At 44.1% G+C, this 17,363-nt stretch overlaps 1 protein-coding gene across 10 annotated transcripts in view; it reads right to left on the bottom strand.

Annotated features, from left to right (window-relative positions):
• The window catches only part of coro1cb (coronin, actin binding protein, 1Cb), a 91,406-nt gene that overhangs the window by 13,849 nt on the left and 60,194 nt on the right, over positions 1-17,363 (bottom strand). For 8 of the 10 annotated variants that reach the window (XM_026922022.3, XM_034300712.2, XM_026922023.3 and 5 more), the window contains 2 exons: positions 16,224-16,328; positions 5,320-5,465 (listed from right to left, as the gene is read on the bottom strand). In XM_026922022.3, coding sequence (XP_026777823.1) covers positions 5,320-5,465; positions 16,224-16,328 — 251 coding nt within the window. The remainder of the gene's footprint in view (positions 1-5,319; positions 5,466-16,223; positions 16,329-17,363) is intronic. The other 2 variants (XM_034300713.2, XM_053230575.1) reach the window with 1 other exon arrangement.

Raw genomic sequence — 17,363 nt, forward strand, 5'->3', positions numbered from 1 at the left:
CAAGCAAAAACTGTTAAGGTTGCATCACCATCTGCACGAAAGTTAAGGAATGCATGAAAATTGCTACATTCATTTGTATGACCTCTACATTTTGCTGTCTGCAAATAGCAATTAAATCCATTATTGCTTTGACTAATGCTGTACAAATTGACCGTCTCTTTCCTTTACACACACGTAGAAAATCTGTTGCACATAACTGAGCAGTCTGATGTGGTTGTGTTGATAGATGCTTCGTGAGAATTTTTTTGGCATTACTCCAGTCACTGAGTGGTGTTGTCCTGAGAATCATGTCACCAGATGAGAAAAGTATGCAGGTCACACGGAGCAGGCTATCCTGTAATATGCTGTATCTCAAAGTCAGATATAAAGTCTCATGTAAAACTCATCAGGGATTTTTCTTTGCTTTCCAAAAATGGATCTTAATGGGGCAACCCAGTCTCGGGGCAGTCTGAATCTACTTTGCAGTGCATTGAGTTTAACAGCATCTGTGACTAATTTAAGCTCATCTGCTTTAAATTTGCCTATATCTGATATGTCAGTTACTGTTAGAGGGCAGCTAACAGTTACCTGCGGGCTGCCAGAACTAGCAGAAGGTTGCTGTAGGAGGGAAGAGGTTCCATGGGAAGAGGTTGAGCAGCTAGCATTAGATGCATCTGATGAAAGAGGCGGCGGTTCCCAGGACTCAGGTGCCAAAGAGACTGCAGTCTCCAGGGGAGGAGGAGCAATATCATTTGCTTCATTTTCCACAATACTTTTAGGCCTTTTTGCAAATGTTTCGATCAAGTTTAGCTCTTTTAGTGAGCGTTAACTCATTTTGAGCCTAGGTTCAAACATTATCTATCTGTAGTGTCATTTTTTGTGTGTGGAATAAGCACCAATTAAAAAAATTTATAAAATAACCAATCAGATTTCTTTTCAGCCATCCCCCATCCATGCATGCACTTCCTCGAATGGGTCTGGCCTTGACGTGGCGAGGAGGCTTGTGCGTTCCAGTGACCCTGGAGAGCGATATCGTCTGGAGCTTACTCCTGGTAGGGTCACCCTTGGCGGGCCGGTCTCCAGGAAAGGTTCCAGACAAACAAAGACTCCAGCGTGTCGGTACGCTGTGAGGTGGCAGCCCCACCAACCGACTATCCTGCGGAGGGCTAACAACCCACCCAGGAGAAACTCCCCTTTGTTACGAAACTGACCAGAAAAAGAAACCGGACTGCCCAACACGGTAACGGACCCCAGCCTGCCCCGACCAACGAGTACGGATCAATCTTCGTCACAGGACCCGTGTCGCCACATGGAATGTCCAGACGCTCCTTCTCCCGGGAACTGCCACCCTGCTGTCCCGAGAGCTCTGCCGCTATAACGTCACCCTGGCAGGGCTCTGTGAAGTTCGATGGCAAGGCAATGGTGAAACAACAGCAGGCGACTATTGCTACATCTATAGTGGCCCCGAGAAACGGACAGGCCTTTACGGTGTGGCACTTGCCATCCCAAATACCCTCCACAAATCCCTCATCAGCTGGACACCTCTGGGCGACAGATTACTCTCTGCCTGCTTCCTCCACCAGCAGGGCAAGATGACAGTAATTGTTGCCTACGCCCCCACTGATGTCGCTGATGAAGATGTGAAGGACGCCTTCTTCGACCAACTCCATCAGGCTGTTGGCCAAGCCCCACCACACGACATTACCATCATCCTCACTGATGCCAACGCCACTCTGTCCAGCAGTGATCGGACCACCGGCTCACCTGTCGGCACAACCTTCATCAACAGAACCACAAACGATAATGGTAACCGCCTTCTCCTTCTCTGCCACCACGACAACCTCTGCGTCGCTGATACCTGGTTTCCCCGGAAACAAATCCATCATTGGACATGGTACAGCCCAGATGGCAGAACCAGGAAAGCACTGGACCACATCCTCATCTCTCGACGCTGGAAGTCGTTCGTCACCAACTGCCGTGTGTACAGAGGAGCAGAGCTTGGCAACACCGACCATCAGCAACAACATGAGCCGTGTCTTCAGTCTGTTGCGCCAAGCCCGTAATGGCCCACGCATCAAGACAGCCCTGGTGAAAGACTCTGATGGCAACATTATTATGACCGAAGCAAACTGCCTTGAACGTTGGAAAGAGCACTTTAGCCTCCTCTTGCAGCACAATACCACCCCGGCTGATCCCACCATCCTAGTGGCTGCAAATGCTGCGGCCCCTAGTGACGCCTGCAGCACAGATCCTGTCACACCCATGGAAGTCAGAGCCGCCCTGAAAAAACTGAACAACAGGAAAGCCCCCGGCATCTGTGCAATAACCGCCAAGATGCTAAAATCAGGCGGGGACAGCATTGTCGAGTGGCTGACCCACATCTTTAACCAGGTGTGGGAGACAGAGAGGCTTCCCAGTGACTGGACCAGAGGAGTCATCCTGCCCTTCTGATAACGTAAGGGCGACAGGCTAGTCTGCGGTAACCACAGAGGCATTACTTTGTTATCCATCCCTGGCAAGCTCTTCACCAGGATCTTGCTCACACGTGCTCTCCCAGCCATCAGAAGTAGCCGCCGTCCCCAGCAGGCTGGCTTCATGCCCAACCGCTCTACAATAGACCACATCTCCGCCGTTCGACTGCTCATAGAGAAGACCTACGAATTCCGTAAAGATCACCATCTATACGTGGCATTCATAGATCTGAAGGCTGCCTTTGACACCGTCTGCCACTCTTCACTCTGGAGTATCCTACAGGCCCTTGGAGCACCACCTAAGATTGTTGCCCTGCTCAAGCTGCTTTACAGCGACGCACAGAGCTGTGTCCGTGTGAACGGCAGAGACTCTGACTGGTTTCCCATCTCCAGTGGCGTCCGCCAGGGCTGTGTGGCTGCTCCTGATCTCTTCAACTGCATCATTGACCATCTGATGTCTAAGGTTTGTGAACGGGTCCCCGGAGTGCCCTTTGGCAGTTACCACCTGACTGACCTGGAGTACGCTGACGACACCATCCTGCTCAGCACATCCTACAGCCAGCTGAGAGACGCTCTGGGCGTATACAGTGAAGAGGCAGAGAAGCTTGGCCTCCATGTGAGCTGGACAAAAACTAAGTTCATGCGTGTCGGTGATGGACCGGACCCACCTCCCCTTCGGCTTGGGGACAACATCAAGAACTTTGTATATCTGGGATCCACTGTGACAGATAACGGGGACCTAAAACCAGAGATTCTCCGCAGAGGAGCCCTGGCAGCATCAGCTCTGCAGTCTCTCTGGAAACCACTCTGGCGGCACCAGACTATCTCACGCAAGACGAAGCTCCGGATTTACAACTCCGCCGTACTCTCTATCCTGCTACATGGCTCGGAAACATGGCCCTTAAACAAGACTCTGGCTGCAAGAATAGATGGCTTTGATAGCAGGGCTCTCAGAACCATCGAAAACATCAGGTGGCCCCAGCAAGTCTCCAACGAGGCGCTTAGAGCCCGCACGTGCCAGCCCAGAGCATCTGGCCTGGTCGCACAACGCCGCACCCGCTGGTTCGGTCATGTCCTCCGTCTCCCTCCTGACCATCCGACAAAAGCCATTCTCCAGTTTGACCCGAGGGCTGCAGGCTGGAGACGACCACGAGGCAAGCCCCGCACCCGGTGGCTTGACGTCGTCGCAGGGGGACCTCCAACAATACGGAGTTGCTGTGGAGGATGCAGAGCAGCTGGCACAAGACCGCCAGTGCTGGAAAAAACTGGTTCATCTGGTCAGCTCAACGCACCGGGATGGGTCACCCCCCCCACCCCCCATTGCAGGAGCCCTAAAGAAGAAAAGAAGATCCATGCATGCACATACACACGCTGTACAACACACAAACGCACACCTTTATTTTTTTCTCATTCTCTCTTGCTTTCTCAATATCACGTGAGTGTACACAGATTAATAATCAATTTAAAAATTATGTAAAAAAATAAAAACAGCGTTAATTAGCGCCTTCTCATGGTACGCACAGTGCATATAGCCATACAGCTGCAGGCACCACTGCTCCAGGTAAATTCAAAGGATTTTTTATGCAATGTTTCTGGCAGTTGGAAAGTTGATGGAAAACTACTTTCTGTTTCAGTTGTTTTTTACCTATATATTGAATGGCGCTCACAATCAAAATATTTTCAAGACCTCATTCAGGAACAGCAGGGAACTTTCTTGATGAGGAAATAGCTAAACCCCTAGAAATTCCTCTAGTGCCCTGTAAGCAACCATGCCCTAGATGGAGTCTGTTGGGGAGTGGTAAGATCCACATCACCACCATCCCTAACACCATGGCCACAGACCTGTGCCATAATAAATCACTCCCATTCATGATAGCAAGATCTCCTCATAATCCCACTGTGCTTGTCCCTGGCTCACAACTCATAATCCTGCAATATCCTAAACATGATTAAACATGAATAAATATCCTGGAATGCCCAGGGTCACAAATCTTGAAATGTGCCCATGCTGTACCACAGACATTGTTAAGAATGAGATTAATATTCCTGAACCTTATTTTAATCTATCTTAAGTTTTTATTAAAAGGAAAAGCCTCAGAATTATCTGCTCATCATCCATGGGATTGTGCTACTGAGCTTTTACCTTGTGCACCCCTCCTCATAGCCAAATATAACCTCTGCCATTACCTCTACCTCACCTGCAGCTTCTGGATTTTTCATGTAGACAAAAAAAGAATTAGGCCTGAGACCACGCACTAATTATTTAACAAGACTTAAGCAGTGCTTATAATCTCATCAGAATCAAAGAAGGGGGCGAGTGGAAGACCACCATCATTACTGCATCAGGTCACTATGAATACATAGTGATGCTATATGATCTAGCAATGTCCCATACATTTTCCAAGATTTTTCATAGGGTGTATTGACAATATTCTTGTTTATTCCTCCTCAAAAGCAAAGCATGTAGTATATATTCAGCACATATTTTTTTTACTCTAATCATTGAAAGTTTAGGTGTATCTAATACTCTGGAACTACTTGGAAAATATGGTAATATTTGTGCCAGATCCCACTGCTTTAATGTGAAACATTGATTTGTATGTGTGTGTGTCTGATTTAGTATCTAACAATTACTACCCTGAGAAAAAAGTCAGACTACTGAAGCCCATAAACGTTCACTGATATCGGAGGAGTGATGAGGAGTGATGAAGGCACTAGGCTTTGTCACAGGCTTTAGAATAAGTGAAAAATAATCCTTCAAGTGCCTATAATTTCTGGTCAATCCAGCAGAATTAAATAAAAGACAGGATTAAATTCAGCTCCTGCAGGCCCATATACATATCTGTTGTAACAACATGGTGCTATGTACCTGGCAATCTCGCACTTATTAACGTCTAGGCCCCTTTTGGGCATGTAGCCCATGCCCCTCTGTGGTTCTTTGCTGGAGAAGGTGTTAAGGTAATGAACGTACGGTGCTTCATCTGTGATCTCAAAGTAGCGGATGCTGCTGTCTCCCTGTGTGAACAAAAAAAATGAACAGTTTGGCTGAATAGTTTAGCAAAAAATTAAATTTACATAACTGTTACCTTTTTGAATGTCCCTCTTTATGAAATTGGTCTCTGAAGTTTGCTTCTTTAATTTTGTTACTGGAGCTACAAGATTAATGTTGCTAAGTGAGGTAAGCTGCCAGTTTAGCACTATGCAACCTCCATTTTCAACTCTACTCCAAAAGGCATTTTTTTCCCTTAGTAATACCATTTATACATGAAGGGCTGTATTCAAATTTGTTATAAGTTGATTTTCTAGGCACCCCATTCAAATTATTCAAACTACCTGCGTGCAGTAGACACCAAATATTTATATATAAGTAGATGTGACCTAGATGGGGTTTCAATAGCGTCTTGACCTCCTTCTTTAAACACAAGCACTTGCCTTTGAGCCTGAAAAAAATTGGGGAGTAGAAAATGCATACTGATGAAGCAGAATCCAATTTTTTTCTAAATTATATAACATAAAAGCAAGAGACAAAATAAATAAATAAGAAAAAAGACTAATGCTGGTGTTCCCAAACTTTCCCAAACTTGAGCACCCTACATTTTTTGTTTAAATTCCACATTTATAATTTATAAGTCTTCAGTTCCTGCTTGCTCTTAGGGCATGTTTCTGTCAGCAAGTAAAATGCATGCCCAATTGGATTCAGGTCAGGTAATTGACTTGGCCATTGCAAAACATTCCAATTCTTTGTCTTAAAGAAATTCTTGGGTTGCTTTCAACGTACGTTTTAGGTCATTGTCCATCTGCACTGTGAAGCGCTTTCCAGTGAGTTTTAAAGCATTTGGCTGATTCTGAGCAGATAATATAGCTCTATAAACTTCAAGATTTATCCTGAAGTTTTGTCAGCAATCACATCATAAATAAATACAAGGGAACCAGTTCCACTGGCAGCCATACATACCCACGACATAAGATGCAGTGGTGTGACTTGGATCATGAGCAGTTCCTTCCTTTTTCCATACTTTTCTCTTCCCATCATTCTGGTACTTGAATACTGTATAGTTGATCTTTGTTTCATCTGTCCATAGTATGTTGTTCCAGAATATTTTTAGACTCAAACTCTAATCTGGTCTTCCAGTTTTTGAGGCTTTCGAATGGTTTACATATTTTGGTAAACTTTTTTTGTTACTCTGGTGAAGTATTCTCTTGATTGTCGACTTTAACACAAATACGCTTACCTCCTGTACGGTATTTCTGAATTGGCCAGTTGTTGTGAAAAGAGAGTTTCCTTAGTGAGGGAAACAATTATACTACAGTTGTTTTCTGTTGTCTTCTGGGCCTTTTGGTGTTCCTGAGCTTACTCGTGTGTTTTTTTTTAGGAATGTATCAAATAGTTGATTTGTCTACATCTAACATTTTTGCTATCTCTCTGGTCAGAGTAGTTTGATTTTTCAGCCTAAAGATTGCTTAATTCACTGGCAGTAACAGCTCTTTGGACTTCATATAGAGAGTTAACAGCAACAGATTACAAATGCAAAATGCCACACATGGAATTAACTCTAGACCTTTTATCTGCTTAGTTGTAAGTTAAATAATGAGGGAATAAGGCACACTTGGCCATGGAACAGCTGAGCAGCCAATTGTCCAATTACGTTTGGTCACTTAAAAAGGGCGGGAGCACATATAAAAAGTGATTCCACCACTGTTCACCCCATGTGAATACACTCATATTAAAGCTGAAAGTCTGCACTTTTAGCTCATATTCATTATTTAATTTCAACTGTGGTAGGCAGCTAAAATAACAATAATATTGTCAATATTCAAATATTATGTACCTGACTGTAAATGTAACATAAGTGACTAAAAGCCAAAGGAACATTCCTTGCACTGACTTACTACTGGGAAGGGTGAACTTGCATTTCTTGTCACACCTAGTCAAAAAGTCAGGTGTGTTTGAAAGGATGCATCTCATTTCCACATCCAGTTTTGAAAGGTACATAAGGAATAAAACATTATAGGGAATGTTGTAATAGGAAGATAATCCACACTTGGGTGATGTGGCCCAAAGCCACACAAAGGGGCCTGGTTTATACTTGCTATACAACTTCACGTGCACTTGGAGAAGCAGCAGCAAAGTGAGCAGCATTGTTCATACACTCTCCTGCTTATCTTATGTACAGCTGGAAGATAAAATATGACATTTGCTCGATGGCACATCAAAGCCGAAACGTTCCTGTCTTTCAGGTTTCTAAGTTGGACTGTTTAGCAATTTCATGCACAACGTTAAACATACTGAGGAGGTCTGTCTAGGAGGTGCATCTCAACTCTAAAACGCCGACCTTACATTCAAAAGTATTTACTAATCTAGAAAATTCGGAAGACTGGTATGCAAAACAGACTTTTTGCCTTAGTGTTAGTATTCAGTAACAGTATATAACAGTATAATACTAGTTTGTTTAGTGGACGTAGGTAGATGGGGAAATTTGTAAATTTTTATTTTTTAAAATTTTTATTTAATTCCTATGCTAGTACTAGGGATGTATCGATACACTCTGTTCACGATTCAATTTGATTCTTGACACTGGCTTCACGATTTCGATTCGATTCTAGTCTAAGAATATTTTCAACAAAATTTGAATACAGAAAAATTATGACAATGACTTTTTTATTTCTGAATCATAAACAATGCAAAACAATGTGAATTTTTGTGTTTATAAAACTAAATAAATAAAACTTGCTGTAATGATGATTCAACAGAGTGAGGATCCATTTGCAGCTTTTAATAAAAGGTGGACACAGTTGTACAGGCGTAGTCGAGCAACAGCAAACAGGGTAATCAGAGGCGAGACAAAAGCAGAGTACTCAGACAGGCGGATGATCGGGGCAGGCAGCAAACAATCCAGTTTGCACAGTTTGCACAGTAATCCAATAAAGAAGGTAGTAACACTCAGAAATGTCAGCCAGGGCAAAACAAGATTTCGCGAAGTGTGAGTGTGAGGCAGAGGCTTAAGTAGTCCCAGTAACAAGCTGCAGGTGAGCTCATAAACAGTGCTAGGCACGGGGTGATGGGAAATGGAGTTTAGAGGGAAACGTCAATACTTGGGTGATGGTGACCTCTGGTGACGATCAGGGGGAACCACAGAGGCCGGATTCGTTACGGAGCCCCCTCCCTGAGAGGGGCTCCTGACGTGAGAAGGCAAACAACGCTGGGGTCTTCCGCGAGGATGAAGGGCCGGGTTATCCGGATGGGTCCTGTGGAAGTCAGTGGTAAGTGATGGGTCAAGAACGTCCTTGGCATCGAACCAGGACCTCTCCTCCGGTCCATACCCCTCCCAGTCCACGAGATATTGCAGAACTCCTCCCCGGGACCGAGAGTTTAAGATCTCCTGAACCTGATATGCCTCCTCACCGTCGATGATGAGGGGAGGGGGTCCCTGGTTCCGGGCCTCATCTAGGTCGTCCGCCCTTCTCGGAGCACCAGCGGGCTTGAGCAGAAAGACATGAAAAGTGGGTGGGAGACGATATTGTGGAGGTAGAGCCAAGCAGCAAGAAACAGGGGTTATTTGTTTAATGACTTTGAATGGACCCACGTACCTGGTACTGAGTTTACGGCAGGGTAGTCTGAGCCGAAGATTTTGAGTGGAGAGCCAGACCCACGATCCCGGGACATATTCAGGGTTGAGACGTCGGTGGCGATCTGCTTGTTCCTTCTGTCTCCTGACGGTGCATTGGAGATGAGTATGGGCCTCGTTCCAGGTAGTTTCACTCTTCCTGAGCCAGCCATTAACTGCAAGTAAGTCTGTGGGCTCCCCGGACCAGAGAAAGAGAGGTGGTTGGAATCGCATTGGAATGGTGTAAGTCCGGTGGATGGTTTGTGCAGGGAATTTTGTGCATATTCTGCCCAAAACAGATATCTGCTCCAATCAGCCTGACTGCGGTGACAGTAGGATCTTAGGAAGCGAGTGATTTCTTGATTGAGGCGTTCAGTTTGCCCTTTGGATTCAGGATGGTAGCCCGAGGTAAGACTAATGTTGATGTCGAGGTGTTTGAAGAAAGCTGCCCATACTCGAGAAGTGAACTGAGGGCCTCTGTCCGAGAAGATATCTTCAGGGAGTCCATAGAAGGGACTACATAACTGCACAGAGTCTCTGCTGTTTCTAGGTCTGTGGGTAGTCTGAGTCAGGCGACAGGACTCAATGACGGTAAGAATGGTGGTATTGCCTCTGGAGTTGGGAAGGTCGGTGATGAAATCGATGGCGATGTGGGACCAGGGTCTCTGAGGAACGGGTAAAGGCTGGAGCAAACCTGCAGGCAACTGTTTCGAGGACTTGGTGGTGTTGCAAGTTACGCAGTTCTTTAATGTACGCAATGGTGTCAGTGCGAAGTGAGGGCCACCAGAATTTGTTGGTGAGAAGTTGGATGAATGCAGCTATTCCAGGGTGTCCGGAGCTGGGGAGGTAATGAACATTAATGAACAATAACTCGGTTCCTCAAGGAAACAAAAGGTACAAAGGTCTTGTTGGGTGGACACTCAGCAGGTATACGATCCATGCCCTGCGTCTCCGCAATTTCAGTCATGATGTCCCACTGCACAGGTGCCACAGTAAGAGTGGAAGTTAAGATGGGATCAGGTGAAAGGGGTTGGTATGCAGACTCAAACTGATGAGAAAGCACATCTGCTTTGGTGTTTTTGGAACCTGGGCGATAAGTTACTGTGAACTGAAACCGTGTGAAGAATAGAGCCCACCTGGCCTGTGATTGAGTCTCTTTGCAGTGCGGAGATATTCCAGATTGCGATGGTCAGTGAGAACTGAGAAGGGAAATTTGGCTCCCTCAAGCCAATGTCGCCACTCCTCAAAGGACGCCTTCATTGCCAATAGCTCACGGTTCCCCACATCATAATTCTGTTCTGCTTGGTTAAGCTTGCGAGAGAAGTAGGCACAGGGGAAGAGTTTGGATGGAGGCATCTATCTCTACTACAAACTCACGCTCAGGATCAGGGTGATGCAGTATGGGTGCAGTGGAGAAACATTCCTTGAGGTGGTTAAAGGCTCTGTCAGCTGCTGGTGACCAGGATAAGCGACTTCCCCTCCTCTTAATCATTGAAGTCAGGGGGGTTGCAATGGAGCTGAAGTCTCTGATGATTCATCCGTAAAAGTTAGCAAATTCAAGGAACCTCTGCATCTCTTTGACAGTCGTAGATTGGGGCCAGTTCAAGACGGCCTGCACTTTATGATCTTCCATCGCCACTCCCTCAGGACTGACCACATATCCCAGGAACGTGGTCGAAGTCTGGTGCAACTCACATTTCTCTGCTTTAGCATACAACTGGTGGGAGATCAAACATTGTAGAAAGCCTTGGACATGGTTAATGTGTGTTTCAAGAGAGTCAGAGTAAATGAGAATGTCGTCCATGTAAACGATGACCCATCTACCGAGCATGTCACAGAATACATAGTTTATGAATGCTTGGAAGACTGAGGGACTGTTGACAAGCCCAAACGGCATAACCCAGTACTCATAGTGCCCAGACGTGGTGCAGAAGGCCGTCTTCCACTCATCCCCCTCCTTTATGCAAACCAAATTGTAAGCATGGTGAAGTATTTGGCGGAGCGAAGCTGCTCAAGAGCCGGCAGAACTAGAGGTAGAGGGTACCGGAACTTGACAGTTATTTCGTTCAGACCTCTATAATCAATACAAGGCCGAAGAATCCCATCTCTCTTCTTGACAAAAAAGAATCCGGCAGACGCAGGAGACGTAGACGGAATGATGAAGCCCTTAGCTAGTTCCTCCTCTATGCAGGCTTTCTTGGATTCAGTCTCTGGTTGTGAAAGAGGAAAGATTCTGCCTTTGGGTGGTGTGGTACCAGGAAATAGCTCGATGGCACAGTCGCTGGGTCGATGTGGGGGTAGTTGGGTAGCGCTGGACTTGCTGAATGCTTCAGCTAGATCAGCATACTCTGAGGAATGTCTAACCATGTCTAATGTCGGTTCCAGAGTCTGAAGACACTGTGTAAAACACTTGGCAGACCAGTGAGTGATTTGACCCTCAATCCATGAGATCTGTGGTTCGTGAAACCAGGGAAGTCCAAGAATAACTGGGTTATTGGGAGCTTGTATGATGTAGAAACGGATGATTTCTGAGTGCATGGTGCCAGTAGTCAGGCAGATGTCACTGGTAGTGTATTGGACCTGACCGGCGCCCAGAGGTCTCCACTGCCACTGCCAAAGGAGATTTACAGGGTATGAAAGGGAAGTCATGAATTTTAGCAAAGTTAGCATCAATAAAATTTTCTGCCACTCCAGAATCGATTAGAGTCATTGTCTCTATCACCCCATCACTAAAGGCTTGTTTAACAGGTACTTTAATACACTTTGAAGTACGAGACGATTGACTCACCACAGAGGGATAGTGTTGCTTGGGTCTTGTGGGGCAGGAGACTTTCACATGACCGGCTTAGCCGCAGTAGAGACGGAGGTTTCTGCGATATCGACGATCTCTTTCCTCTGGAGAGATTCGAGTGTGTCCCACCTGCATCGGTTCTTGTTCAGGCACTAACAGTGGGCTCGGCGAACGAAACATTGAACCCCTGCTGGGTCTCCTAGAGCGAAACAGATTGTTGAAGCGAATGGCGAGGTGAATCAGTCGATCCAAAGTTTTTCCTGCATCTTGACAAGCGAGCTCAGCCTGTAACTCCAGATTCAGACCCTTGCGAAAAAGCAGCTTTAAGGGATCACATCACACCATCCAGTTTGTGCAGCCAGTGTGCGAAATGACAAAGCAAACTCCGCTGTCGTTTTTTCCCCCTGTTGCAGCGTGAGAATCTGTTCACCCGCTCCATCTCCTCCCTCGGGGAGACCAAAAACACCTCTCTGAAGCACTGCAGAAAACGAGGGAAAGGCTGGTCGGTTGAAATTCCACATGGCGGTGGCCCAGTCTAATGCTTTGCCAGTCAGGAGAGAGTATACAAAAGTGATGCGGCTTTCCTCTGTGGAGTATAACAGCGGTTGTTATAACAAGGAGCATTGAAGCAAAAAACCCTTACATTTAGCTGGTGTACCTTCGAAATTCTTCATAGCATGGATTCTACAAGACATTAGAAAAATTCCTTTGAGATGCTGGTCCAGGGTGGCATGATTGCATGCAAATCATGAAGATTTTTCAGGTGCACTTTCATGCTGCAGATCTCCCATTTGACCACATCCCAGAGAGGTTCTGGATTCAGATCCAGTGACTGGGAAGACCACTGAAAAACACTGAACTCACTGGCATCTTCATAAAACCAGTTTAAGATGACTTTTGCTTTGTGACATGGTGCATCATCATGCTGGAAATAGCCATTAGAAGATGGGTAAATTGTGACCGTAAAGGGATGCACATGGTCAGCAACAGTACTCAGACCATTACACTACCTACACCAGCCTGGACTGTTGATACAAGGCAAGTTGAGTCCATGGATTCATGCTGTTGGTGTCAAATTCTGACCCTACCATCTGTGTGCCTCATCAGAAATAGAGATTCATCAGTTAATGCTCACCGAGTGTATAAATGGACCTAACAGGAGTCACATGGTAGTTATGACTAGGATTACTCATGCAGCAATATACCTGTGTACTCATATCTACCATGTTAATCAGTGAAAATCAAGGCCATGAATTTATTTGTGCCAGGTGTAAGCTACTTTATCATGCTCTCAATTCTACTGATTTATGAAATTAATAAAATAATGCTAATGTTCTGGTTAGTTTAGTAATTAGTAAATTAGTAATGTCAGTTGTTTGAAGGACAGGTAGTCATCTGTCATGCTTATACCCAACTTTAAGTAAATGTAGTTCATAATTTTATCCATACAATATTCTGTCCTCTCGATGAACAATGTCTTAGATTAAGATGCTGTCTCCTCCGATGTCTTCCATGTGCACGGGAGAGATTTTAAAAAAGTTACGTATTTAATAATGCCTTGAATGGCATTATATAGTTTTTTAGTAATCCCAGGCACTGTCCACAATATACACTGAGAGATGGCAATGTAAATGTTGATTGTCAAGGATATTTTCATACTTGTTTATTTTGAACTTCTAAAACACTCATTTGAAACTGATTCAAAACACAAATTAAAAAAAGTAATGGCAAAACTGCCAACAGCTTCAATTTACCTCCGGTAAATCTAGCCCTTTTTCTCTGTGCTCCAAGCTGTATGGACAATGCACAGTGCCCTCTACTTTCACTTTACCAGTGAAAGCAGAGATGCAGCAGGAACAGATCTGCGATTAGTCCCCAACTTTCCCACCCAGAGGTTTTGGGATCTGATTGGGAATTAAAGAAGTCTGTGAAGTCTGCTCTGACTTGGCTGCCCATGCTCTTCCATTGTTGCATGACAATGACTAAGCAGCTGGACGATACTTTGAAGAATGCATTCAGCTGGGCTGCAGTGATCAACAGCAGAAATGTGCAAGCTGGGGCAGTGCTCACCTTTCCCTATTTCACCAATATTTATGATTGTTTATGCAAAGTGAGCCGGGACACTCTAACAGGAGAATCAGTGATCCAGTTGTTGGTCCCAAAAAGCTGCAGAACAATGCAGGGGAATTTTCATCATGGCTCAGTATAACCCCATGGCTGGGCACATTAAGGTAGACAAAATCCTACACTGGTTAACAGCCTGTTTCTATTAGCTATTATTAGACATTCATGCTGATGTACTTTGGTGGTGTTCTTGCCACGAATGATACCCTGTTAATCCGCTGGACATCCCACACGTTGTGCCACTTCCTCTTATTGGGATCCCCTTTGAAAGAATTCGACTGGTTCTCACAGGGATAACATTTCATATTAGTCCTTGTGGATATATGACCCGATATCCCAAAGCAAAAATCCCAAATTGGGATAAATGGTTGGACACCCTATTATTTGCAGCCTGGGAGGTGTCTCTGGCCTCCACAGGGCTTTCTCCATTTGAGTTATTATATGGGCAGAAGCATCCCAGGGTGTGTTGGACATGTTTTAAGGAAAACAGGAAGGATCGTCCAACAGTAAAAGCAGTAAAATGTGGTCCAGTACATCCTAGACCTGCGAAGAAAGCTCCACACTCTGGGTGAATTATCATCAGAAAAATTGCTCCAGGCTCAGGAGCAGCAATAGACCCTCCCAACTAAGACTACTGTAACTGACAAAGTCCTCATATTGCTTCTCACCTCTAGCTTGAAATTACTCACCAAGTTGCAAGGACCTTTAAAGGTCACAGTGGGTGGGAGAAGTCTACTATGAGGTTTTGTGAATGGACAGGGGGAAGATGTGGTAGATTTACCACCTCAACCCCTTAAAAATATGGAGAGAGGTTCTTGTGGCTCTGGGGACGGCAGTGACAGAGAGAGCTGAGCTGGGACATTTGTGTCCAAAAAAGCCAGAGGTGGCCAATTTACAATCCAAAATTTCTGACATATTTTCTCCCCTCCCCTGCAGTATAGATTACCTGAACACAACAAGAGTGGCTCAGGAGTAATTAAGGAAAACTTCTTGGATGGGAGTAACTGAGGACTTTGACTAGAGTGACTGGAACAGCCCCACTGTGCTTGTGCCCAAGGCAGAAGGGACGGATAGTTTTTGTGTAGACTTTTAGGATTTTGGTTTGTTTCCACCTATGCTTATCTTGTCTTTGTTTTTCCCTTTAAAATCCCCTTATTAAACCTTGACTTGACATTTCAAGGTATGCCTTTGATTGTGGGTTGGATGCATGACGATAAATAAAAAATACTCAGTTATGTTTAAAAAATCCACAATTATAGTATCAGCAACTAATAGAACTCTATAATAATTAAACACCACCAATGCAGAAAATCTGAAAACTGCCTAAAAGATTCACTATTAAGTTTGAGAGGGTGGTAAACAGTAAAACAAAGAACTGATTTGTCATACGGAATCTTAAAAGCCAACATTTCAAAACTAGAAAAATATCCATAATAAACAGGGGAGCATTTTAAACAGTTCTTCTACACAACAGCAAGACCACCACTTTGGTTGTTTAGGGAATTAAAATGCAAACAGTTTGATAGACACAGTTCAACAAGCTGCCTACTTTCTTTAGGTCTAAGCCAAGTCTCGGTCAAAAACAAAAGGTGTATATTCTGGGAGGATTTAAAATAAGAATAAAATTTTTAATAGATAAAAATCTGACAATGATGAAAGCAATGTTGAAGGGTGATAAAAGACTTTCCTCCACTTTAGATTTACATGCAGCCTATGTCGAATAAAGTGATCCAGCTTCAAGATGGCTGCTGCTATGGTTTTTAGCTCTGATGTTCTGTTGTTCATTTTTAAAATAGAAAACAGTGTGTCATATAGTGTCAGAAACCACATATTTATATACTGATAAATTCAACATAGCCATTTGAAACAAGTGTGTTAGCACCATGCTAAAATATCATCTATAAACTTTCCTCATTCGTTAGCTTTGTAGCTCAAGTGCAGAAGAAGTACACTTCATACACTAAACATCAACACCAAATTTCCCATTACATTTGGAGTAAGGGGAAAATGTAAATTTAACTTAAGGCCAAAGAGTTCCTTTGGTGATATATTATCCACAGACTGAGAGAATGCAAATTAATACCTACACACATCTGCCAATGATCTTTCACATCAGAAGGTAGAATAAAATTTTAAGATTTAGGCACCATAATTGTTTCCAGATGGTAGCCAGAGAGGTTTAAATAAATATAAAGCAGCCAATCGGACAAAGTTGCACTGTGTATTTAACTTGTATGTGTACAAATCTCCTACCTTTCCACACAGGTAGACAATGTTAGTGTCCGGGTCATAGAAGGGAAGTAGCACTCCATTGCTGGTGTCCATCTCATGTACTGAGATTGGCTCATCCAAGTTTTTCTGCAAATTAAATTGCATGTTAAATGTCTAGGCATGTGATATGTCAAACATATGATATAATGAGACCTAAAGTACACAATGGCTCTTAGTCAGCTGCATACAAACAAGGGCAGATTCAAACTCTCATAATGAACAAATCTATGTCTGATTCAAGAAACATGTCTCTTATGACATCAAAACAAATGGTGCTTTAAACACAATTAATGAAACGGCTCTTGGTGAGCGGAAACACGCTCCCGCCTACTAGTGGCCTTTTTACATCATATGCAAACCACAATCCCCAAGTTACCCTCATATACATATAATTGACATAAAACACACACTTATTTATGCAGGTATTGCGATAGTAAGCCAATAAAGAAAAAGCTGCCTACAGTTATCCAATATCCACATACAAAAATAAACAGATTTAAAGTTTGTTTTTGTTTTTTTAAAGTGTTCCTTTAGAAAGCATCAATAAATCACAGATGATGGGCATAAAATGAAAATTTGAGATCAAATAAAATCAATCTATAAATTAACACAGTTTCTATGAAGAAAAGGATGGTCCAATCAGTTTGCAATGCTCTGTTTTTACTGGTTATTAATGGTATCATTTATGCATATACAGATGGTCAAGGAAGTGTTCCTTGTTTTTATCTAAAATAAATTTAACCTCTTTCCAACTTCACATGCAGGTATTTATGTGAACTAGCTAGTTTTTTTTTTTCATTTTAGGTCCGATTCAACTGAAGTCAGATTAATTTGAGGGCAGTCCTGCAGTGCATTGGCCGGACACCTTCTGGTCTTCCAGTTGCTGCAGCTCCCCGAGGTCGGCCGGCCCTTCGCCTACGCGTAGCAGCTGAAGGACTCTCATCACCGGTGGTTGATGGTGGAGGACGAAGAACAGATCATTGAGTTGGTTGTACTGGCGCAATTCTTCGCTCAACTCCCAACAGGAACGGCAGAGTAGTTCCTGCGCCACCGGCCTGCGTCCCTGCACAAAGCTGTGCAGCTGGCAGAGGATCACTTGGCGGCGATCCCTGGTCCAGGTGT

The sequence above is a fragment of the Pangasianodon hypophthalmus genome, chromosome 27, assembly GCF_027358585.1.
Source record: "Pangasianodon hypophthalmus isolate fPanHyp1 chromosome 27, fPanHyp1.pri, whole genome shotgun sequence".
Lineage (NCBI taxonomy): Eukaryota > Metazoa > Chordata > Actinopteri > Siluriformes > Pangasiidae > Pangasianodon > Pangasianodon hypophthalmus.